Source organism: Saccostrea cucullata, unplaced genomic scaffold (genome assembly GCF_032062105.1).
Source record: "Saccostrea cucullata isolate Sc308-1 unplaced genomic scaffold, CSIRO_AGI_Scuc_v1 ctg3358, whole genome shotgun sequence".
NCBI classification, from domain to species: domain Eukaryota; kingdom Metazoa; phylum Mollusca; class Bivalvia; order Ostreida; family Ostreidae; genus Saccostrea; species Saccostrea cuccullata.
This window is the reverse complement of record NW_026940617.1, coordinates 30,465-55,450: the sequence shown is the minus strand read 5'-3', so window position 1 is coordinate 55,450 and position 24,986 is coordinate 30,465. Positions and strand designations below refer to the sequence as shown.

The window sequence follows — 24,986 nt, the reverse complement described above, 5'->3', positions numbered from 1 at the left end:
AGAGCATTCTCTCACCAGAGGACGCTACGCAAGCTTCACTTACACCTCTGTCAACGCCTGTTGTACAAGATTCTTGTACAAATTTTAAACAATGAATAAAATGCATCAATAATTGTTTTGATTCTTTTATTTATTTATAAAAAGGATAAAGTATCTTTCAATTAAGTTGTAAAATTTGTTTAAACATTTTTTTTCTCCGAAGTTTTTTTAGAACTATTTTGCGGAGGTAAAAATTAAATAAGGTCACATGATAACAAAAATGGAGGACCGAGTTAAAAATGCTGTGTTTGTCTATAATAGGAAAATTTCCGTTAAACCCAAGCAGGTGGAGACCTTATGTCATGTTCTTAACGGTAACAATGTCTTGGTTAACTTGCCAGTTGGATATGGGAAGAGTTTGATCTTCCATGTTTTACCAGAACTGTTGAAATCCGATACAAAAACCACTCCAATCGTTATTGTGATTTCGCCGCTAAACATTATTCATAAGGACCAGTTGTCTTCATTGGCCGAGCACAGCATTCCCTCTTATAGACTAAACATTGAAACGAAGCTTTGTGATTTCACGGAAGATGGTAAGGTATATGAAGCAAATTCCGACGTAAACCTGGATGATGTTATTGCCGGGAAATTTCGCCATGTGTTTTGTCATCCCGAAGCTTTGCTGAATACAAGTCTTGGAAGGAAATTACTCGACAATGATGATTTTTGTAGCTTAGTCGTGGCTGTGGTGGTTGACGGATGTCACATTTTAGATAAATGGTAAATTTTAGATGGTAATTGAATTGGCAAATTAACGGATCTTAAGTATATATAGCGCAATAGAATGTTAGAATAACATAGAAATATAGGATATATAGACGAGAATACTGATATGTAGCGATATACTCACTAATACTTGTTTTACTTGGATTATTAACTTTGCCTATGATTTGGATTTCTATGTGATTGTTTACTTGGATTTTATATACTGTGAATTATTTTTCCTGGATGTTTTTATTTGTGATGTGTTGTGTAAATAAACTGTAGAATAGACGAACTTGAATCTCATTTCAAGATATGAAAAGAATTTAACGCTACCAAATAGAAAATTAAAGACTGAGGACAAAATGTAAATACGGCCTCTCAGTCGGCGTTACACAAGAACCTTAATTTTCTATCAAGCCCTGGGTGACACTACATTTCAGCGCGATTTTCTGGGGACCAATAAAATAAGGTTGTTTTATTCGATGTAGATACCCGCTCCTACTTTTGTTGTTGCATTTCCTAAGCTATCTGTGCTTGTATTTCAAGAGGTCAGCTTTGACGAATAGTTTATAGAATGAGTTACTTTTAATTTTGTTTATTAACTCGGACATAAAACTATTCGTTTAAACATATGAATCTTGCATGCTTGATTTAATGTGGTAGCAGTTAAGCCAAATTGGATTTAGAAATTTTGGTTTGTGCTATAGCATAATTAAAATTTTAACAGATGCCAAAAGGCCAAAGATATCGGCTAAAATGCCAGTAATTTTAAAAGGGAACTCTCATCAGGTGCTAGTCCCAAACTCCAAGCAGGTTTGTTTCGGTAATGAATTGGTAAGTGTGGGGATTATTAAATAAGTTCTATTTACCTGTCTGTTTTAAAAAAAAATTAACTCAGTAAAAAGGAATCTACCTATTATGATACAAATTTAAGGTCAAAGTTCAAGGTCACCAAATCCACAATTCTGTCTGTTTTAGCACTTTGAGATTTTGCAAGACAATTCATACCACAAATTACTATGGACTACAGAATACCCCAATTTATATTAACGTCAAAGGTCAAGGTATCTGTGTGTTTTTATTTCAATGTGATATATTACGAAGCTTTTGAAATATATGTATGGTCCCACCTAGTGATGGGGAATCGGAAAAAAATCATAATCGATTATCGGTAATAATCGGCTGGGCATAATCGATTAATAATCGATTATAATCGAAATTTTGAACTTTAATAAAATTAATATAGAAAAGTTAAAACTTTCAGATTTCTGTCAGACTTTTACAAAAAAACATTTACTTACATAAAATATTCAAAAATGTTAATTGAAATTTCTTTTTTAAAAAGTGGAAAATAGTATTTTGTTTACTTTAAACAATATAGGACTATTGAAACAGAATGGGAATTTATTTTTTTATATAAAGTCCATGCAATGGGTATTTTACTGATATTAGTCCCACCTTTCATTTAATACATGTACGTATTTATTTCTTAAAATTAGTTTTAATTAGTTAAAATTGCAAGTTGTAAAAGTAATTATCCAGAAGTTAGACACTTGTATTTATGATTATAATTACGTTTAAAGATTGACTAGACTAATTATGTTTTCCTTTACTTGCAATACTACCGTTTCCTGGTATTAGTCTAACCCCATATTAATCATGGCGGTAAAAATATCAACAAGACACGGGATCCTTCCATGTTTTCAACATTCATCACTACTTTTATGCTCTTTGCACTTGGATTTGGTAATGAAATTAAAGTATGACAATTTTATTTTTTGTTAGCGATGTCGGCGACATTTATTTTATAATCGATTAGTAGCATCGAAGAGCTTCTAACGACCGACAATCGATTGTCGCCGACAATCGTTCCATCACTAGACCCACCTGACCTTAAAGTGTCTCTTTTAGTCCAATCCTAGATCCATTCAAACTCTTCTTTTTCCTTAAATAGGGGGGGGGGGGGACAAATTCTTTAAAATAGCTTTTTGATCAAAAACCATGGTTCAGAGTAGCTTATGGGAGAGGATGATTAAGAATATTACACTAATGTTTTATTCTACGCTCATTAACGTTTTTGTTTACATTCATGTATAATGTAAGTTTTTACTCAATATTTAACTTTATTAGGTCACCTGAGTAAACTCAGGTGACCTATTGCTATCTGTTTTCGTCGGTCGTCGTGCGTCGTGCGGTGTGCGTCGTCCGTTAACATTTGAACATTTTCAGCTTCTTCTCTGCAACCACTGAACCAATTTTAACCAAATTTGGCACAAAGCATCTATGGGTGAAGGGGAACAAAATTTGTGAATTTCATGGTCCCTGCCCCCCTGGGGCCTGGGGGGTGGGGCAAAAACTACTAAAATTAATGCAATCTTTAAAAATCTTCTTCTTTACTCCTGGACATCAAGCAGATAAACTGTTTGCATGATTGTAATCAGCATTGAGTCCTCTACCAAAATTGTGAAATTTATGGCCCCAGGGTCAGGGGTTCTAGTGCTAGGGTGGGGCTAAATAAGTATATAGTGAAAATGCATTATTTCTTTGAAAATCTTCTTCTCTGCTCCTGGGTATTAAATAAACTAACTAAGTGCATAGTTATGATGAGCAAGAGCGCCTCTACCAAAATTGTGAATTTTATGGCCCCAGGGTCAGATGTTCTAGTGTTAGGGCGGGGCTCTATAGATTATATAGTGAAAATTCATGAATTCTTTGAAAATCTTCTTCTCTGCTCCTGGGTATTAAATAAACTAACTAAGTGCATAGTTATGATGAGCAAGAGTGCCTCTACCAAAATTGTGAAATTTATGGCCCCGGGGTCAGGGGTTCTAGTGCTAGGGGGGGGGGGGGGGGGGCTGGCTCGATAGATTATGTATTTAAAATAAAAGAGTTCTTTAAAAATATTATTATCTGCTCCTGGGTATTAAATAAACTAACTAAGTGCATTGTTATGATGAGCAAGAGTGCCTCTATCAAAATTGTGAATTTTATGGCCCCAGGGTCAGGGGTTCTAGTGTTAGGGCAGGGCTCTATAGATTATATAGTGAAAATTCATGAATTCTTTGAAAATCTTCTTCTCTGCTCCTGGGTATTAAATAAACTAACTAAGTGCATAGTTATGATGAGCAAGAGTGCTTTTACCAAAATTGTGAAATTTATGGCCCCGGGGTCAGGGGTTCTAGTGCTAGGGGGGGTGGGGGGGCTAAATAAGTATATAGTGAAAATGCATTATTTCTTTGAAAATCTTCTTCTCTGCTCCTGAGTATTAAATAAACTAACTAAGTGCATAGTTATGATGAGCAAGAGTGCTTCTACCAAAATTGTGAAATTTATGGCCCCGGGGTCAGGGGTTCTAGTGCTAGGGGGGGGGGGGGGGGCTAAATAAGTATATAGTGAAAATGCATTATTTCTTTGAAAATCTTCTTCTCTGCTCCTGGGTATTAAATAAACTAACTAAGTGCATAGTTATGATGAGCAAGAGTGCTTCTACCAAAATTGTGAAATTTATGGCCCCAGGGTCAGGGGTTCTAGTGTTAAGGTGGGGCTCTATAGATTATATAGTGAAAATGCATTATTTCTTTGAAAATCTTCTTCTCTGCTCCTGAGTATTAAATAAACTAACTTAGTGTATAGTTATGATGAGCAAGAGTGCCTCTACCAAAATTGTGAAATTTATGGCCCCGGGAACAGGGGTTCTAGTGCTAGGGTGGGGCTAAATAAGTATATAGTGAAAATGCATTATTTCTTTGAAAATCTTCTTCTCTGCTCCTGGGTATTACATAAACTAAGTGCATAGTTATGATGAGCAAGAGTGCCTCTACCAAATTGTGAAATTCATGGCCCCGGGGTCAGGGGTTCTAGTGTTAGGGCGGGGCTCTATAGATCATATAGTGAAAATTCATGAATTCTTTGAAAATCTTCTTCTCTGCTCTTGTGTGTTAAATAAACTAACTAAGTGCATAGTTATGATGTGCAAGAGTGCCTTTACCAAAATTGTGAAATTTATGGCCCCGGGGTCAGGGGTTCTAGTTTTAGGGTGGGGCTCTATTGATTATATAATGGAAATACATGAATTCTTCGAAAAAATTTCTTTTTTGCTCCTAGGAATTAAATAAACTAAGTACATAGTTATGATGAGCAAGAATACCTTTTCCAAAATTTTGATTTTATGGCCCTTGGGTCAGGGGTTCTAGTGATAGGGTGGGGCTCTATTGATTATATAGTGAAAATACATTAAATCTTTGAAAATTTTCTTCTCTGCTCTTGGGTATTAAGCAGATGAACTACCTATGTAGTTATGATGAGCAAGGACCCTAATCTTCTAGAATTGTGAATTTCAAGGCCCCAGGGTCAGGGGTACCATAGGGGGAATGTACTTATATACTGAAACTGGATGAATTGTTTGAGATCTGCTCCTTGGTATTAATCAAATATTTTTGAAAAGCAAGGGTGCCTTTTCAAAAATTGTGCAATGAGTGGATCTAGGCCTAAGGGTCAGGGGTTCATGTGTGATTGGGGCATTACTGATCATGCTGAATATTACTGATTACTTGAAATGCATTTTTTGTTCCCCCACCCTGCCTATGTGTATTAAGTAAACAAACTAAGCAACTGCTAAGTGTATTGTTATGATGATCAAATTGTGCCTCTTTCAAGATTGTGAATGCCATAGCATCTTGCTTAAAACATTAATCAAATTAAATCGCTGGAAAGTTGTTGCATAATGCTCAGGTGACCTATAAGGCCCATGGGCCTCTTGTTTTCAGAATAAAAAGGCTTTTGTTTTGGAGAAGCTGGAACGGAGAACGATTAATTCTCGGTATGCTGCTGCAGGAAAGACTCTGAAGGTTTTTTTTTGCAAGAAATAGTAGTGGGAAAAATCATAGATTCAACATTTAAGAGGGAGAACAGGCTCCTAAATAAAAAGATGGCAATATTTTAAATCAAAATATCCTTACGCTGTTTAACTGAACGTTGAAAATGGAGAAAGAGTTAGAGAAATTAGTGGAGATTGGACAAAAGTTAGGTCTGCACGGAGATCAGTTGTTGGAGTATGTTAGAGAAAAAGAAAGATCAGAAAGAAAAGTTGAAGAAGATAAATTATTGAGAGAAGAGAGAGCAAAGGAACGAGAGGCAAAGAGAGAAGAGAAAGAACTAGATTTGCAGATAGTACAATGTGAGCAAGAGGCAAAGAGAAAAGAAAAAGAGTTGAGCATGGAGATGCAAATGAAAGAATCAAGCAATCATTTGGCATTGTTAGAAAAACAAATTCAGCTAGAGAGAGTTAAAGCAGAGGCATTGGCATTAGAAGTAAGTGCTAAGCATCAAAGTACCCCCATGTCCCCTGAGGTGTCTGTTCAAAATCGTGCCAAGATGCCCAAACTTCCTCCCTTTAATGATCAAAGAGACTGTATTGACGCTTATCTACAGAGGTTTGAAAGGTTTGCAGAAAATGCTAAGTGGTCTAAGGATACATGGTCAATAAATCTTAGTGCTTTGCTTACAGGTACTGCTCTTGAAGTTTACTCTCGTTTATCTCCTGGGGATGCATTTGATTATGATAAGCTCAAGTGTTCATTGCTTCAGAGATTTAGAATGTCCGAAGAAGGTTTCCGCGAGAAATTCAGAGGTTGTAAACCAGAAAAAGGAAAGATTCCTCCTCAATTCTTTGCGCGTTTAGACAATTATCTGAAAAGGTGGATGGAACTCGCAAAATCCCCGTCAACATTTGAGGGCTTAAAAAATCTTATGTTGCGCGAACAATATATTTCAAGTTGTAGTAAGACTTTGGCTACTTTCTTACGAGAACGTCACCCGAAAGATGTTCAAGAGATGACGCGGTTAGCAGAGCAATTTATTGAAGCGCACGGCACTTCTTCATTTTCTTACGATCGCACAAACTATCAAGTAGCGACTAATGATGTGAGGTCAACGTCAACAACGTTTCAAAAGAAACCTTTCTCAAGTTCAGGTAAGAATGATAGAAAGTGTTACGAGTGTGGTAGATCTGTTTACATCGCTAAAGATTGTTTTGACAGGTTGAAGAAAGGAAATCGTTCTCAGACTTACAAAAGCGCAGCGATGCTAAGCTCTGGTTCTTCATCAAAGGCTACTTCCCGATCTGCAAAATCACAGCACCAGAAAGTTGATGTTGAGAGTGAGCATCAACAAGGAAACCAATCTACTGAATCAGGTAAACATGTAGGTTCTTTGTGTATTTTGGCAGATAAATTGAAAGACTGTTGCATACAAGACAATCAAGTTACGTTACGTTGTGGGCATATGTTACCGGTCATTGGTGGAGCTTGTCGTGTTTGTCATAATATGCCAGTTTCAGATGGGTATGTAGGTAATCATCCTGTGGAGGTTCTGCGAGACAGTGGATGCACAGGAGTTGTGGTAAAAACCAGTCTCGTACCTAAAGACCAACTGCCAGGGCGGAGTGTGGAATGTGTACTCATCGACGGGACTGTCCGGAAAGTTCCCGAGGCTTACATAAAAATACATACACCGTTCATAACAGGTAAGGTCAAAGCTCTATGTATGAACAACCCAGTCTATGGTTTAATCATAGGTAACATAAAAGGTGCAAGAGATCCCTCTGACCCTGATCCTGATCCAAAATGGGACAATGGAAGAAATAATGAAGTTGAGGAAAACGATACACATGACTTGGTGGAAGGCTCAGCTGTACAGACAAGAGGTCAAGTACAGAAGGAAAAGGAAAAGTACAAAACGTTAAAGGTAACTAGTATCACAGACAATTTCACTTCAGTGGATGATATGATAGTTGCACAAAATGAGGACGCTACACTGGATAAGTATCGGGAATACGCAAATACTGGTGTTAAGAAGTTCACAGGACAACAGAATGTGTCGTGGTTTGTCATTGAAGACGGTCTATTGTTCCGATATTTCCAGTCTCCGAAGGTTAGTAGCAATAAAATTTTCAAACAGTTTGTTGTTCCTTCACTACACCGTATTACAGTTATGAAACTCGCACATGATTGTGTACTGTCTGGTCACTTAGGAATTAGAAAGACAACAGATAGGGTATTGTTTAACTTTTATTGGCCAGGTGTACAAGGTGATGTAGGAAGATATTGTAGATCATGTGACGTTTGTCAGCGAACCGTACCCAAAGGTAAGATCTTCCCAGTTCCATTAGAGTCTATGCCCCTCATTGAGACTCCTTTTGAGCGTGTTGCTGTAGATTTGATTGGTCCAATTTTCCCAGCAACAGATCGTGGGAACAGGTATGTACTCACTATGGTAGACTACAGTACAAGATACCCCGAAGCCGTCGCACTCAAAGGCATTGAGACGGAACGTGTGGCTGAGGCATTGTTTGAATTCTTCACTAGACTTGGAATTCCTAAGGAAATTTTATCAGATATGGGAACCCAGTTTACGTCTTACCTTATGAAAGAGGTAGGTCGTTTACTTTCCATTGCACAACTTACAACTACTCTGTACCATCCTGCCTGCAATGGTTTGGTTGAAAAGTTCAATGGATCACTTAAACAAATGCTCAGACGTATGGCTACTGAAAGACCCAAGGATTGGGAAAGGTATATAGCACCTTTATTATTCGCATACCGTGAAGTTCCTCAAGAGAGCATGGGTTTTTCACCATTTGAATTATTATATGGTAGATCAGTCCGAGGACCGATGACACTTCTACGAGAGATGTGGACGAAAGAATTAAAAGACCCAGAAGTCAAAAGCACTTATCAGTACGTCATCGACTTGAAAGAGCGTTTAGAAGAGACATGTGAATTAGCTAGGAAGTCCTTACAAAAGTCCAGTCAGCGCTACAAGAAATATTACGATCGGAAAACAAGGGCACGTTCATTCAACGTTCAGGATAAGGTATTAATCCTCCTTCCGACGGACAACAACAAGCTACTCATGCAATGGAAGGGTCCATTTACTATTGTTTCCAAATGTTGAATGGCTGACTACAAAGTAGATGTACAGGGTAAGATCAAGACTTTCCATGCTAACCTTTTGAAGAAGTATGTTGAAAGAGAAGTAAGTACACCCGAAGTTCTTAGTTATTGTTCTGTCATAGAAGAAGAAATACCTCAAGATGGTGAGACTTCAGAAGGTGAGAGTGATTTCCCTCTAGAGATACCGCCTTCCGAAGCTAAGGAGACATTTCAAGATGTGAATGTTGACACAGATCTGACTGAGCAGCAACAAGATGACGTCAAAAAGATTTTGTCGGAATTCAAAGATGTTTTGTCGGATTTACCAAATCTTACTCATTTGGCTCGGCATGAGATACATCTGACAACTACGGATCCTATTCACAACAAACCGTATCAAATTCCATTCGCTCTACGTGATTCAGTTAGGGAAGAAATCAAGAAAATGGATTGAGATGGACATCATAGAGCCGTCCGAATCCCCTTACGCAAGCTCTATCGTTGTTGCCAAGAAAGCTGATGGTTCTAAGAGAATATGCATCGACTTTAGAAAGCTAAACAAGGTGACAGTGTTTGATGCCGAACCAATGCCCGATCCCGAGGAAATTTTTGCTAGAATTGGACAAAGTAAGTATTTTACTAAAGTAGACCTTTGCAAGGGATATTGGCAAATTCCTATGAGGGACGAGGACAAAGACCTGACATCATTCGTCACTCCTGATGGTTTGTTTAGATTCAAAGTAATGCCGTTTGGTCTATCAAACGCGGCAGCGACGTTTAATCGCATGATGCGCGTTTTGTTGAAAGATACCGATAGTTTCATTGACGATATCTTGATTCATTCAGAAACGTGGGAAGAACATTTGGTGTCTATCAGGTGTTTATTACAAAGACTACGGTCGGGGAAACTGAATGCAAAACCATCTAAATGTTTTGTAGGTTTTAGCTCACTTGAATTTTTAGGTCACTCAGTTGGAAATGGTGTAATGCGACCTAATAATGACAAGCTTGAGGCAATCAAGAAAGCCCCTCGCCCTGAAACCAAGAAACAGGTACGTTCTTTCTTGGGACTGATTGGTTATTACCGCAGGTTTGTTCCCAACTTTGCGGCAGTTGCTTGTCCTTTGACAGATTTGACAAAGAAAGGTACCCCAAATAAAGTCGAATGGTGTGATGAACACGAGAGATCATTTATGAATTTAAAGTCATTGCTTTTATACGCCCCAATACTTAGACTCCCTGACTTTAACAAAGACTTCTTTCTCAGAACCGATGCTTCCGACTACGGAATAGGTGCTGTTTTGTTGCAGAAGCATGAGAAAATGTTCCCTGTCGCATATGCCAGTAGAAAGTTGAACGAAAGAGAGAGGAATTATTCTGTGATTGAGAAAGAGTGTGTAGCTATTGTATGGGCTGTGAGAAAATTTCAGGCATACTTGTACGGTAGGACATTCGTTCTGCAGACAGATCATCAACCATTGGTCTATCTGAACAGATCAAAAGTGTCAAATGGTAGGTTGATGCGTTGAGCTATCTTTTTGCAATCCTACAAGTTTGTAGTTCATGCTATCAAAGGTGTTGATAACGTAGGCGCAGACTTTTTAAGTCGTCATGTTTTGTAAATATTGTTGATTTGAATTTACTTTCAAAATATGGTTTCCAATTTTGAAGCTGAAAAGGGGAGGTATTGTCACAATTTTTATTAAATTTGCTCATGTCGGTTATGGCGTACCATAATTTCAATTCTCACCGTATACTCGTTACGGATAGTTGGTCACGGTTGTCAGACCGGTTTGTAAAATTGTCGACGTGTGAGTTGATAGCAGGCCGTAGAAGCGAGAAGGTGTGTCCTTCCGTAGTGAAAATGTTGTATAACCTGTGTGGTCTCCAGACAAAAAGCTGTGTGCATTTGGCCTGAATGTTTGGTGTGTTTGAGAAGTTTTCCTGTGTGGAAAGTGTAGTATTTTTAGTACATTGGCAGCGGTGAGTGTGAAATGTTTATTAGGTCTTTCCACCTTTCTGTGGAAAGACCTATTGATTTTCTTCTGTTTCTTATTATTATTCTTCTTCCGCTGATTTTTTATTTCGACATTTATCAAAAAGACTTTTTGTTCATCGTAAGAGTCATTAAAAGTTATGAACAAATTTGACCCAACGCTTATGAACTATGACCGCTTTCGAAGTTATTGCCCCTTTTGCAAGAAATGCTTGTTATCGCTACTCCTTTGAAACCGTAAACCGTAGAGGTATGAAACCTTCACTAAAGTCTTCAACTAATTGAGAGGACTCTGGAATCTATTCATTGCGAAAGTATTCGGTGACCCCTTCAATGAGTTATTGCCCCTGAAACTTTTTTAATTTTAGAAATAATTAAAAATTTTCAAAACAAGAAGTGATAGAGACATGGGACCAACTGCATAAGATTTATTGACCTTTGATCATGAAATTCATGCAAAGGTCAAAGGTCAAGGTCATTCCAAATTTGAGAAATTAAGCTCTTTTTATATCTTTTTTGTCTTTTAACATATACAAACTGTCTTAGCATCATTAATATGTACTCTTAAAACTATTTTAAAGATTTAATTCGTATTCCTTAAGATTGACCCTATTAAAAGTTATCGCCCTTTGTACGAAAAACCTTGTTATCGCTACTCCTTCAAAACTGTAAACCGTAGAAATATGAAACCTTCACTAAAGTCTTCGACTAATTGAGAGGACTCTGGAATCTATTCATTGCGAAAGTATTCGGTGACCCCTTCAATGAGTTATTGCCCCTGAAACTTTTTTAATTTTAGAAATAATTAAAAATTTTCAAAACGAGAAGTGATAGAGACATGGGAACAACTGCATAAGATTCATTGACCTTTGATCATAAAATTAATGCAAAGGTCAAAGGTCAAGGTCATTCGAAATTTGAGAAATTATGTTTTTTTTATATCTCTTTTGTCTTTAAACATATACTTAATATCTTAGCATCATTAATAAGTACTCCTAAAACTATTTTAAATATTTCATTTTTGTTCCCTAAGATTAACCCTTTTAAAAGTTATTGCCCCTTGTGCAAAAAACCTTGTAATTGCTACTCCTCCGAAACTGTAGACCGTAGAGACACCAAACCTTCACTAATGTCTTTAGAATCTTGAGGCATAACTACAATGTATAAGTGCAAATGGATCTAATGACCTCTTATATGAGTTATTGCCCTTTAACGTCTTTGTACTTATTATTAAACCTTATAACTTAAAAACTATAAGTCATAGAAGCATGGGGTCAATTGCATTGTGACCCTTGACCTTTGTCCTTGAGCATTTTTTCAAGGTCAAAGGTTCAAGGTCATTTCAAATTTTTTTAATTTTCATTTTTTTCTATCCTTTAAGACAGTTTTGGTTTCTTATTCATGGAATCTAATTTGAAGGAGTCAGATATAAAACAAAATTGAAATTCAAAGAAGGTGGAAAGACCTCTTATTGTTCTGTGAACAATAAGTCTCCTAGTTATTATTATTATTATTAGGTCTTTCCACCTTTCTGTGGAAAGACCTCTTGAAATGCTTCTGTTTATTATTATTATTATTATTATTTTTCCGCTATGGACTTTTGATACGAAAGACTTATTGAAAAACTTTTTAGTTCATGATACTCGACATCAAAAGTTATTTCGAAAAACAACCCAACGTATATGACCTATGACCCCTTACGGAGTTCTTGCCCCTTTTATGTAAAACCTTGTTATCGCTACTCCTTCGAAACCATAAACCGTAGAAATATAAAACCTTCACTAAAGTCTTCGACTCATTGAGAGGATTCTGGAATCTATTCATTGCGAAAGTCTTCGGTGAATCCTTCAATGAGTTATTGCCCCTGAAAGTCTTTGAATTTTACAAATAATTAAAAATTTTCAAAACGAGAAGGTGTAGAGACATGAGACCAACTGCATAAAATTCATTGACCTTTGAGCTTAAAATTCATGTAAAGGTCAAAGGTCAAGGTCATTCCAAAATTGAGAAATTAACCTCTTTTTATATCTTTTTTGTCTCTTAACATATACAAACTGTCTCAGCATCATTAATATGTTCTCTTAAAACTATTTAAAAGATTTAATTTGTATTCCGTAAGATTGACCCTATTAAAAGTTATCGCCCTTTGTGCGAAAAACCTTGTTATCGCTACTACTTCAAAACCGTAAACCGTACAAATATGAAACCTTCACTAAAGTCTTCGACTCATTGAGAGAAATCTGGAATTTATTCATTGCAAAAGTCTTTGGTGACTCCTTCAATGAGTTATTGCCCCTGAAAGTTTTTGAATTTTACAAATAATTAAAAATTTTCAAAACGAGAAGGTATAGAGACATGAGACTAACTGCATAAGATTCATTGACTTTTGAGCTTTAAATTTGTGTAAAGGTCAAAGGTCAAGGTCATTCCAAAATTGAGAAATTAAGTTGTGTTTATATCTTTTTTGTCTCTTAACATATATAAACTGTTTTTGCATCATTAATATGTACTCTTAAAACTATTTTTAAGATTCAATTCGTATTCCGTAAGATTGACCCTAATAAAAGTTATCGCCCTTTGTGCGAAAAATCTTGTTATTGCTACTACTTCAAAACCGTAAACCGTACAAATATGAAACCTTCACTAAAGTCTTTGACTCATTGAGAGAATTCTGGAATTTATTCATTGCGAAAGTCTTTGGTGACTCCTTCAATGAGTTATTGCCCCTGAAAGTCTTTGAATTTTACAAATAATTAAAAATTTTCAAAACGAAAAGGTGTAGAGACATGAGACCAACTGCACAAGATTCATTGACCTTTGAGCTTAAAAGTCATGTAAAGGTCAAAGGTCAAGGTCATTCCAAAATTGAGAAATTAAGCTGTTTTTATATCTTTTTTGTCTCTTAACATATATAAACTCTCTTTGCATCATTAATATGTACTCTTAAAACTATTTTTAAGATTCAATTCATATTCCGTAAGATTGACCCTATTAAAAGTTATCGCTCTTTGTGTGAAAAATCTTGTTATCACTACTACTTCAAAACCGTAAACCGTACAAATATGAAACCTTCACCAATGTCTTCGACTCATTGAGAGGATTCTGGAAATTATTTATTGTGAAAGTATTCGGTGACTCCTTCAATGAGTTATTGCCCCTGAAGGTCTATGAATTTTACAAATAATTAAAAATTTTCAAAACGAGAAGGTGTACAGACATGAGACCAACTGCATAAGATTCATTGACCTTTGAGCTTAAAATTCGTGCAAAAGGTCAAAGGTCAAGGTCATTCCAAACTTGAAAAATTAAGCTCTTTTAATATCTTTTAAAATATACAAAATTTCTTAGCATCATATTATTATGTACTCTTAAAACTATTTAAACGATTTAATTTGTATCCCATAAGATTGAACCTATCTAAAGTTATCGCCCTTTATGCGAAAAACCTTGTTATTGCTACTACTTCCAAATCGTAAATCGCAGAGACATGAAACCTTCACTGATGTTTTTGACTTTTTGAGAAGAATCTGGAATTTATCATTGTGAAAGTATTCAATGACAACTTCAATGAGTTGTTGCCCCTGAAAGATTTTGAATTTAACAAATAATTACAAATTTTCAAATTGAGAAGTTGTAGAGACATGGGACCAACTGCAAAAGATTCATTGACCTTTGATGTTAAATATAAAGCAAAGGTCAAGGTCATTCCAAAAACGAGAAATTAAGCTCTTTTTATATCTCTTTTGTCTTTTAACATATACAAAATGTTTTTGCATAATTAATTTGTACTCTTAAAATTATTTAAACTATTTCAATCTTGTCCTTTAAGATTGACCCTATTGAAAGTTATTGCCCTTTGTGCGAAAAACCTTGTTATTGCTACTGCTCCAAAAGCGTAAGCCGAGGAGACTAAAACTGCTCTGAAACTGAATATGTCATCATGTTAAGAGAAATGTTTTCCAACGGTCTGAAGTTATTTAATACGTACAAAGCGTCAAACTTCATGCATTTGAAAACTTCCAAATTCTAGTATCTAGATTTTTATATAAATTGCAATTGCGTCATGGTAGCTGTAGTAGGTAGGGACAATTGAAACTTGAAATTGAGGACAACCTTTCATGTAAACGTGGTCGATCAATGTTCCATTTTCTGTTGTTGGATTTTCGATGCATTGTCTGAATCCATTCAATGTCATAAAATTAAGAATTGATGTCTGATTGTTCAGAATATCTTGATTAAAATCACCAACGACAATTAGCCTACTAGAGAGACTTTCCAACCGGCTAATGAGTAGCGTTAAAGCTTCCATAAATTTTCCAATCACGTATCTTTGTGGTCTGTAAATGATGGCAAATACAGTGTCAATTCTTTCAATTCTGAATGCAATGCACTCTAGATTTTTGGCTATCTTAACTTCCTCATGTAAAACTCCAGATCTGCAAAATACACTGACACCTCCATGTTGCATTTCAGCAAGTTCTTTATAAAAAGGGCAGTTTCTATTATAAGCTGAAGATCTTTTTAAATGTCTTGCTAAAAATCTGAACAGAAAAATTATAAACACTTGTACGTGTAATGTTAAAGTATATGCACAGTGCATGTATGCGTAAAACTTAAGATCTAAACCTCTCTCATAACTTAACACATGTTACGAACAGATACAGGGACAGCCAATATATTGCATCAATTAAAACAATTTTTGACATAATGACCATAATGAGCCTCCATACCCGTAACCATGCAGACAGAAATAATCTTTTTCTTGTTTAATTCAATAAACCCTTTCCAGTTTAAGTTGACAATTGTAACAAACATTAATTTGTGCACATTAATGAGCAATAAGTGAGATTCAAACAGGCTTATATATCCCCGCAATCATCGGTTGCTATGTTAAAAATGCAACTTCCGTTAAAAAAAGAGTGCTCGCATTTTCAAACGCAACGGTAGAAAATTTATTAAAATTCAAAACATGCAAGCATGACAGTTTTTGTTCATTGTAATACCCACCATAACGTGCGGTTCAAACGCCTTTTATGGTATCGGGTGAAATTGAGGGTATCCACGACTGGAAATATAGCGTAATTTCACTATAATAGTGAAATACCACTATTATAGCGGAATTTACGTTTCCCCCCAACCTGTATAAGTCGGGTTTTTGGGAGTTAGAATTTGGTCCAAAACTCTATGTCCGACTTATACTCGAGATATAAACATATTGATATCTTAGAAGTTTAATATTTCTAAAATAAGCTTTAAAAAATACAACCGACTTATAAGCGAGTATATACGGTAATTTTTTTATTTATTTTTCAGAATTCATTCTTTCTAAAGGTTTTATTAATTAATTATTACTGCCTAGCACTCAAATTCTATTTAGTTATATGTTTATCATATGAAACAAATGTATGTTTCAGTTTAACGTACTTGTTTGACTTGTTTGTACATCATTTCTTCTCCCCTTTTTTCCTTATGTAGTCAATACATGCATATATTGACAGTTGTATGGTGAGAACCTAGTATGTTGTTAGAACTTTTGTTTAAACCATTTGTATAGTATTTATACAATAAAATATGTTCAAACCAAAGGTTTTGTTGTTTAACGGGTGGGGAGAGGTGTGTGTGTTGTTGTTCTCACAATAATAAAAAAAATCGAATGATTTGGGAATTCCTAATAAACTGTTAAAGGCTTCTTATTACATCTATTAGAACTGTTAGCAGTTTGATAAAGGTTAAATTAGACACCATCCATTGTGTAAAACTTTGACAATATCGAACACAAATATATACACCGTACAAACATGAATGTCCATATATATTGACCACAGTCAAAAACAGTTCTAGAGGTAGATCTCTCGCTCCATAAAAGATGAAAGAAAAATGTCTCTAGCTTTACATGTGAGAGGTCTCAGGTTCAATTCCCTGTTGATCTATTGTCTTTTTTTCAATATTTTTTTTATAGTATTCACCATGTGAAATGAAAAAGAACCAGGGTGCGTATCATTACCGCTACATTTTCAAAATTTTCATTACCGCTACATAGTCATTACCGCTACAAAAAACGTTACGTTACCGCTACATAAAATAATATACATTACCCGCGCTACTCGTACATTGCCTCTTTTGTTAGCCAACCACTTATGCATGTACAGTACAACCTATACATGTACATGCATAAGCCCCGTTCCTCCTTCTCACCACGGGGAGGTGAAAGTAGGACTTTGAACAGGATGGGTTTTTTTTTTAAATTAAAATCAACTAATAATTCGTCGAGGTCTATTTTGCAGCTGCTTTTGCAACTCTTTTCAATAAATCTCCACAATTTTGAGTTTTTGAAAGTCTTATTTTTTCTATTAAAAAAAATCGATAAGTTTACCGGCATTCCCTCGATTTGTAACAAACTTCTGAGTTGTTTTTGGCTGATTCATTATGTACGTAGCGGTAATGAATTGTTTTTTGCCATTCTCTATCCAGAGTTGTCTTCCGCTACGCTCACAACACCTCTGTCAACGCTCGTTGTACAAGATTCTTGTACAAATTATAAACAGCGAAGACTCGAAATTTAAATGATAATTAATTATTGTAAATATTGATAAGGATGACAATTCGTTATTTATTCTAAATCTATAATCACCCAAAAACAACTTACATGTATTTTCAAAGATTTTAGGGAACTATTTTGCGGAGTAAAAATTAATATCTTAATTAAAAAATCCTTTTAAGGTGTAAAAAATTAAAATAAAAAATGTTTTCCGGTAAGAATTATAATTACACACAATTATAATTACAACTTTTTATCAAAAACATTTTTTTTCAAGAATCTTGTATAACAAGCGTTGACAGAGGTGTATGTGGGAGAGAAGCGGGAACGACAACTCTGTATAAGAGAATGGTTTTTTGCCAGAAAAATGTAGCGGTAATGATCGGTTGAAAAGTGACAAAATGTAGCGGTAATGAGTTGAAGCTTTTGGCAATGTAGCGGTGATGTTGACCTTCAGCTTTAAATTGGCTTTCAGCAGGAATCTTGGCGTAATTGAAAAGTGAAAATTATATCACCATGTCACATGAAATTTTAACATTTATTTTATTTATCTAGTTTCTGTGCGACAGAAACGTAAAATATTTTCCTGAAATGCATGAGTTTACCAGCTATTGTAAATTTTTCTTATAAATCTAAAGAAATTTGACTGACTGTTTTAAAGAAACTGTAAGTATCTTACAATTTACTTTCTAAAATACATAACTCAAAATCAAAACTTACTTTCATATTCATTATTTCTGATTTCTGGAATTAATAAGCTGAATGAGAGATTTTTGGAGTGAGAGATAAAATTTATTTTGCAGAGTCCAGAATTATTTATTTATTGCTTATACTAACATACATGTACTCTGCTGCAAGTTATTTAAAGAAGCTACGATGTAGCAGTCAGCTTTATTCAACAAATAGGTACCAATTCATATATTTTTGGAATATAGATTTACTAATTTATTCTGAGAACTGTAAATGTGAAATTTAATAATAATTTCTATTTATTATGCTGTTAACATAAAGAGTCTACTTTTTATAATATGTATGTTTGATATCAGTTTTACACGTATTTCATGGTATTTTATAAAAAGTCTGATTATAAAGAGGAATAACTTGTGAATTCCTAAAATGCTATGTACATGTATTGATGTTTTATATTTTTTTATAATGTAAAATGCTATTGATGTATCCTGCTTAAATATTTATTGTATTTTCAGGGCTACGATTTGCTTGTATGAGATGACTCCATAATAAACTATTATATAAACGAACCCGCGTTAGATGCTATCATTCATCTATAAGGTTCCCCTGTAACATTGACATATTTTATTTGCTTCAGTATACATGTATACATTTAATAATTCTACAAATTCAGTCAGAGGGATAAAAAAGCCCCAAGTTTTGTTATATCGTACAACATAAGTTAAAATTAGCTTCATTCCTTATAATTTGATTTCAGTGTAGACAATGAGACAAATTTTCCTCTAGAATAAGGCTTCAAATGGAGCACTATTTCAAAAGTAACGTCAAGCGGAGTAATACGTTTTTGACGTAACTCATTGTGACGTAAGCAAGTTATGTTATACAAAATATTAAATGTTCCTCTAAGTGATTCGGCCAATTGCTTGATAAAAGTGAAATTAAATTATCATTGTATTAAAAAAAGAAGTTTTTTTCATTGATATATGATGCGTGTTACATGTATATTGTGCTTTAATGTATGCGTTTTAATAAACCTTTGGCCTGATATGCTTCCTGGCCTAGACAGCAAGTTAATATATATTTTGGTTTTTCTTTTGCAAGAATAGAAAAAGGCCACGTACATGTATTCCCGTCATGTGTTGTCAATGTCACTGAATACAAATTTCACGTTTATTGAATGGTCATATATCACGTTGTGAGATAGACTGGCTTGCCTATCATCTGATATTTGATATATCAGAGATATAAATACAAACAGATAACCAGTAGTCAGTAGTAAAGAGACCTCTACCAGCTTTGCTCATTGGCTGATAAAAACTCACGCTGACGTAGAAATATTTAAATGTGTCGGGAAATCAAAACAGATAACAGAGTGCAGAGACACCGGCCGTTATCATGGTTACATATGTATATCGTTACCCTTTACAATTATAACATGCACATACTTATATTCGGTTTTAATACTTAAAGGTACTTGGACACAGATTTGAAGTTATTATTTTCTCTATAATATTTCGACTTATATATTTTAATGGCATTTCACACAAAAATTAATTAAAAATTTTATTTCGTTTAAAAGATATTAAAATTTCAAATTTTTTGGCGGGTTTGATTGACATATCCCTGCACTCTCACAAATTTAATTTTATTTTTAATCCTTAGGAAAAGTGCCAATCTCCTTTGTATATATGAAAAATATAAATACTATAATCCAGAAAATTCAGAGTAGACACGTTCGAAAGCAAAACAAACACACAATATATTGTCAGTCCGTGCAGTTGTGGTAAGCAGACTGTGACAATTGAACGCACCCAGTGAATTCTAAATATAAACAATAACAGAACTCGAGCACTGTTTACAAAAACTGTGTACATAACACGAGTGAGCTCGATTTGCTAAACTCTGTACGCATCTCTTAGTTCCGAATGAAGATACATGTACTTGTGAAGGTGATTTGCTTTCTAATATTTCTACTCTGAATGAAATTATTTTTCTTGATAAAAGTTTTAATATTTCTCATTAAAACACATCAAAATTGCCACTTTTCCTAAGGAAAAAGAATAAAGTTAAAATTTGTGAAATTGCAGAGATGTGTCAATCAAAACCGCCAAAAAAATTAAAGTTTTAATAACTTTAAAATGAAATAAGATTTTTAATTAATTTTTGTGTGAAATGCTTTTATACATATAATTCGTGATATTATACAGAAAAAATGAGAAAATATTAACCTCAAATCTGTGTCCAAGTACCTTAAGCTTTAACCCTTTTAAAAAAATCTTTTTTATGCAATTAATATGCACTTACATTTCAACAGGGACCTATATATTCCATATTTTACTTAGAAAGATGATACTTGTGGGCGGCTACTGCATTGAGAAAGAGCATTTAAATGGCATTTAACGTTTACATACGCTAAAGCGTGCATTATCAGAATACCTGTGGAATACATCCAATTAGACCGACACTCTTCATCATGTTCATATACACTTGTGTTCAGTTGACGGAGTCAGCATAGGATTACCAATTAGATCAAGCAAGGAATTCCAGGCTTAAGATTTCAGATTGGAATGGCAATTAATAGTCGTGCAGTAATAAACTTATGTATGTTTCATGAACAATAAACTTCTATTCAACAAATAACCAAAGAGGAATACTTCGGTTCCAGTAATTCATATACCATTTTTAATGTACGTATCAATGGCGGATCCTGATATTTCCCCGTGCGTATAGTTAAAAAAAACCTTATTCGTATTATTTGTTAAGTTGCTCGTTTTTTATTTTCCTTTACATTCATTCTTATAGTCATTGTCCATAGAACGTGTATTAAGTAGCATATGTTTCAAAGTTATATACATGTACGTTAATACCAGGGACAATACGTGAGCACACCTCAGCTAGAGTTGTTTTTGCACCGATGAATGGTCACGTGGAATTGACTTCTCACTGACAATACACCACGGGGAAAGCTGTTAACAAACGCACTTATATAATGGAGTGGGATAAAAAGCTAATGTTGATCATTGTTAATTATCTCTATGTGAATGTGAACATGACATTAGTAAATAATAATGTACATACTGTCTTAAGTGTGTAAAATGCTTGAAAACACATATCACGTCTTTCCGAGAGCGATTAAAAGAAACTAACCTTTGAAACACACATGTAGTATTTTTGTAGTAAACCATAATGCAACTCATTCAGCTGATTGGTCGATTTGTCAGGCACGTTAAATAACGAACCAATCGGATACAATAATTGTAAAAATTACTTTTTTTGGAAACCACGTGACTTTTTCAAGGGTGTTCTGCAAACATACACAAATGCTTATACATATTTGTGAATGAACAATTAACAACTTTGGGAAAATTGCGTACGCAGCACTATCAAGATATAGCACGAGCAAGACAAGCATATCTCTCGCGGTAAAACTGTTCACTCCCCTCCTGTGCTTCAAACAGTATACAGTATACAGTAGATATGACAGATACAGTCAAGAAGGTAAAAATATTCTCAGTTTAGTATTAAAAGTTTTCCAACAAACGGTAGGTTTAACATAAATATATTTGCCAAGCAAATTAACGGTTTACATAAACACAGAGTAAGCAATTGTTCTAAAGATTCATGGTATGGTAACTCCAGTAAACATGATTAAAAATTAAATTCATAATTATGTTATAAAAAATTGCAATACTTGTTTACAGAAGCAAGAACTCATACTCTCTCTCCCCCTCTCTCTCATAACTTTAAAAAATCTCTATTTCGGTGTAACTCGTGTTGCTTGTCACGATGAATGGCGTTTCTTAAAACCATTATTACGCGTGTATGGATTGTACGCCTGTTTATCCACAGAGGCCTCTTCAGCAGAGCGAGCGTTCGCGAGCGCTTGCAAAAAATCCTTATACCTTTGCCAAGCGCTCGCGAACGTTCGCTCTGCAGAGCAGGCCTCTGTGTTAACAGGTCAAGGAAACTTTTCTGTGACGTCGGAAAAAAATGTTATGGGGGAATCATTGTAACTAACAAAACGAACAATCAGATCAATGATTTGCAGTATGATTTATTACTAAATATAATATGTGTGCATTTTAGAAATGTCGTTTCTTATATCACAATTAGAAAAACGTGATGCATTTTTCAAAGCATTTCATACACTTAAAAATATATGAAAATCAATAGTTATTGAATCCATGCTCATATTTACATACGATTAAGTTTACAATGAAATAAAATAGGGTTATATCTACACCATTTTACAAGTCCGTTTGTTGACAGCACTGGAAGTGAATTTCGCTTAACTATTCCTTTGTCCAAAAGCAATTAACTCTAGAATTTGTTCACGTAATGTCAATGTTTACAACGTATACAACGTTTAAAAAAACTTGACTTACTTATTTGTAAAGACCTACATAGACATATTTTTTTAAAAAATATATAAACAGACTTTTCTGCTTTTCATTTCAAATCACGTCTTAAAGAACAATTTGACAGCGCATTTAATAGTCACTTTTGCCTTTTTAAATACTGGTACATTGTTTAACCAATGTTTTGTCATACAACGTTAGTATATACATGATTTAAATCAAATTACACAAAAATAACATCAAATTTAAATAACATAATCAAATATTAATAGTTAACTCATATTATAGATATAAAAAATGTTCAGTTTATATGGAGAATATGGTTTATATGGAGAATAAAGTAAATAATGTAAGAGATATAAAATACAACATTACACTTTGAAAGTATCAAGAAAAAAAAAACATTCCTCTTCACGGCCCAAACACATATATATAGCTGATAGCTTGTATTAATTTATTTTATTTATTTAATTTTAAAAATTTCCTTAAATTCCTGTTAAGAATAAGAGTTTATTGAGCAACTTAAATGATTGTCATGTATCAACCTTGTAACTATGAAAATATAATACTGGTCCATACATGTACATTGTAGTTTGACCTAGAATTGAAATATGCATGTATCTATAAATAGATACAGGTGATTTCCTTTTAAATGCTTGAGTCGGCTGTGTTGTAGAGAAGTTATGGCTCATTCCCTGACCCAGTTGTTTGTCGTAAAAATAAAGATGTAGTAGACCATCATATATAACACGTTTTGGAATAAAAATATAATTATGAATTTATCAAGTTTATTGTATATTGTAGTACCAAGAATGAATACAACTATATATTGATTGAACACGTATTTACTCGGTCTTTATGTCAATTTGTTTACATACTTATATTTATTGAATAACTGTCCAACAGTTACAATGAAGCGCATTGAAGTGGTAAAATTTTCTGTTTAGATGGAACGTTGTGAGCTATCTTTAGACAACATGAGTAACACTGAATGAAGATATTTGAATAAATAAAAAAATAGAGAGCCCCTGCTTTTGTAAAACACACATTACATTGTGCAAAATTATAATTCTTTCATGTTGAATAAAGTTAGCATAACACATGCACCGGTTGAACACGTGCTTACACGGTGTTTATGCAGACCTTAATTGGATTGGTTACTATATTTATGGAATACCTGTTATGCAGGTATTCGATTGAATTATTTGACCGATTTTTCCTTTTTAAGGTAGAATGCCACACCAATTTTTTATTTTATGGATCTATGAGTAATCCTTTCTAAACAATGGTTTCAGCATTGAAAGGCTGATATTAGCTCTTAATTATTTTATATGAATTTTTTTGTATGTTTTCAAAGAAAATGAAAAAAATTATTTACATCCTATGGAATGCCATATACGACAGTCAACTGCTTACTGCCAACTGCTGACTGCTTACTGCCAACTGTCAGCTGCTTACTGCCAACTGCCACACGTTTTTGAATAAATTTTATTTTTATATTGATATTTAGGTAAATTTAAAACAAAGGTGCGGATCTTAAGGACTTTTTTTCCAAGAGGGTCACTATGGTAAAAAAAAAATCCAACCCAGAATTTCTTGACAAGAAAAAAATATGTGTCCTTTCCTAAATGTGATTATTTCGGACGGGGATAGGGGGTTCTTATGCGTCATATCTTCATGTGTATGACATTTTTCATACTAACTTAACACGAATCCACATTTTCGGTTGGGGAGGGGGGAAGGGGGGGGGGGTTCTAAGGTCCCCTTTAGTTGATTTATTTTATACATTAAATAACGTTTAATTGGTTTAGTTTGTGCATTTAATAACTTTACAAATTTCATATGGGTGTTCCGGACCCCTCTCTTTAGATCTTTGCATGTAAAACAAATTTTAAAAAAAGGGAAATTAAAAGTTGCACAAACTCAAAAATCCTATTTCGTGGGGGGGGGGGGGGGGGGGGGTTAAGGGGCGATAGTGACCAACTTTTTCAAAGCCAAGTTACTTTCACTTCTAACTTTTTTCGTACAATTCTTTCAGATCACTATACTATGATAAAAAGTGTGAGGGGGGTTGGGGTGCAAACAATTTATCTTCAAAACATCTTTCTCTGCGAAACGACAAATCTTTTTTTTATTATTATTCTCTCTTCAAAGGTTTTGTTGTCTCCGGGGAGAGGGGGGAAGGGGCTTCTTTAATGATTAAAGGCAGAAAATATTCATTTTATTACCTATTTAAATAGTAAAACATATAACCCCCCCCCCAAAAAAAATGTACCTGCATATTGAAAATTACATGAGATAAAAAATATTTGTCATTTAATTCAATTTTACCTGGGTGACCCCCTTGAAAAAAATGTCCTGGATCCGTGCCTTTTTTCCCTTTTTTGTGAAAATTCATACAAATATTTATAGAAATATAAAATTTATTCAAATATGTGTGGCAGTTGGCAGTAAGCAGGTGACAGTTGGCAGGAAGCAGTCAGCAGTTGACAGTAAACAGTTGGCTGTCGTATATGGCATTCCATAACATCCAAATTAGATGCTTTTTTGTAAAAAAAAATTTGCTGTAAATGAATGCATCACATAAATACCTAATAAAATATGAAAATAAAGTCTGGTTAAACTTTTTGATTTTTTAAATAAAAAATTATTTATGAAAATAAAACACATTATTTGTAAATATTTTTTAAACCTATGGTTTAAAAAACCACAAAACTAGTCACAAC

At 34.3% G+C, this 24,986-nt stretch overlaps 2 protein-coding genes across 2 annotated transcripts; both read left to right on the top strand.

Annotated features, from left to right (window-relative positions):
• Positions 1-259: 259 nt before the first annotated feature.
• On the top strand, positions 260-766 carry LOC134255710 (uncharacterized). The gene has a single exon (XM_062738225.1). It carries the CDS (start codon positions 260-262, stop codon positions 764-766), a length of 507 nt encoding a protein of 168 aa, XP_062594209.1.
• Positions 767-7,290: 6,524 nt separating this feature from the next.
• Positions 7,291-10,035, top strand: LOC134255709 (uncharacterized). The gene is made up of 2 exons (XM_062738224.1): positions 7,291-7,677; positions 9,642-10,035. Exons 1-2 carry the CDS (start codon positions 7,291-7,293, stop codon positions 9,663-9,665), a joined length of 411 nt encoding a protein of 136 aa, XP_062594208.1. The 3' UTR covers positions 9,666-10,035.
• Positions 10,036-24,986: the final 14,951 nt, after the last annotated feature.

Coding starts and splice junctions, on each gene's coding strand:
- LOC134255710 (XM_062738225.1), top strand. CDS start 260: ATGGAGGACCGAGTTAAAAATGCTGTGTTTGTCTATAATAGGAAAATT.
- LOC134255709 (XM_062738224.1), top strand. CDS start 7,291: ATGAACAACCCAGTCTATGGTTTAATCATAGGTAACATAAAAGGTGCA. Junction 7,678..9,641: donor GATATTTCCAGTCTCCGAAG/GTTAGTAGCAAT, acceptor TTGAATTTTTAG/GTCACTCAGTTGGAAATGGT.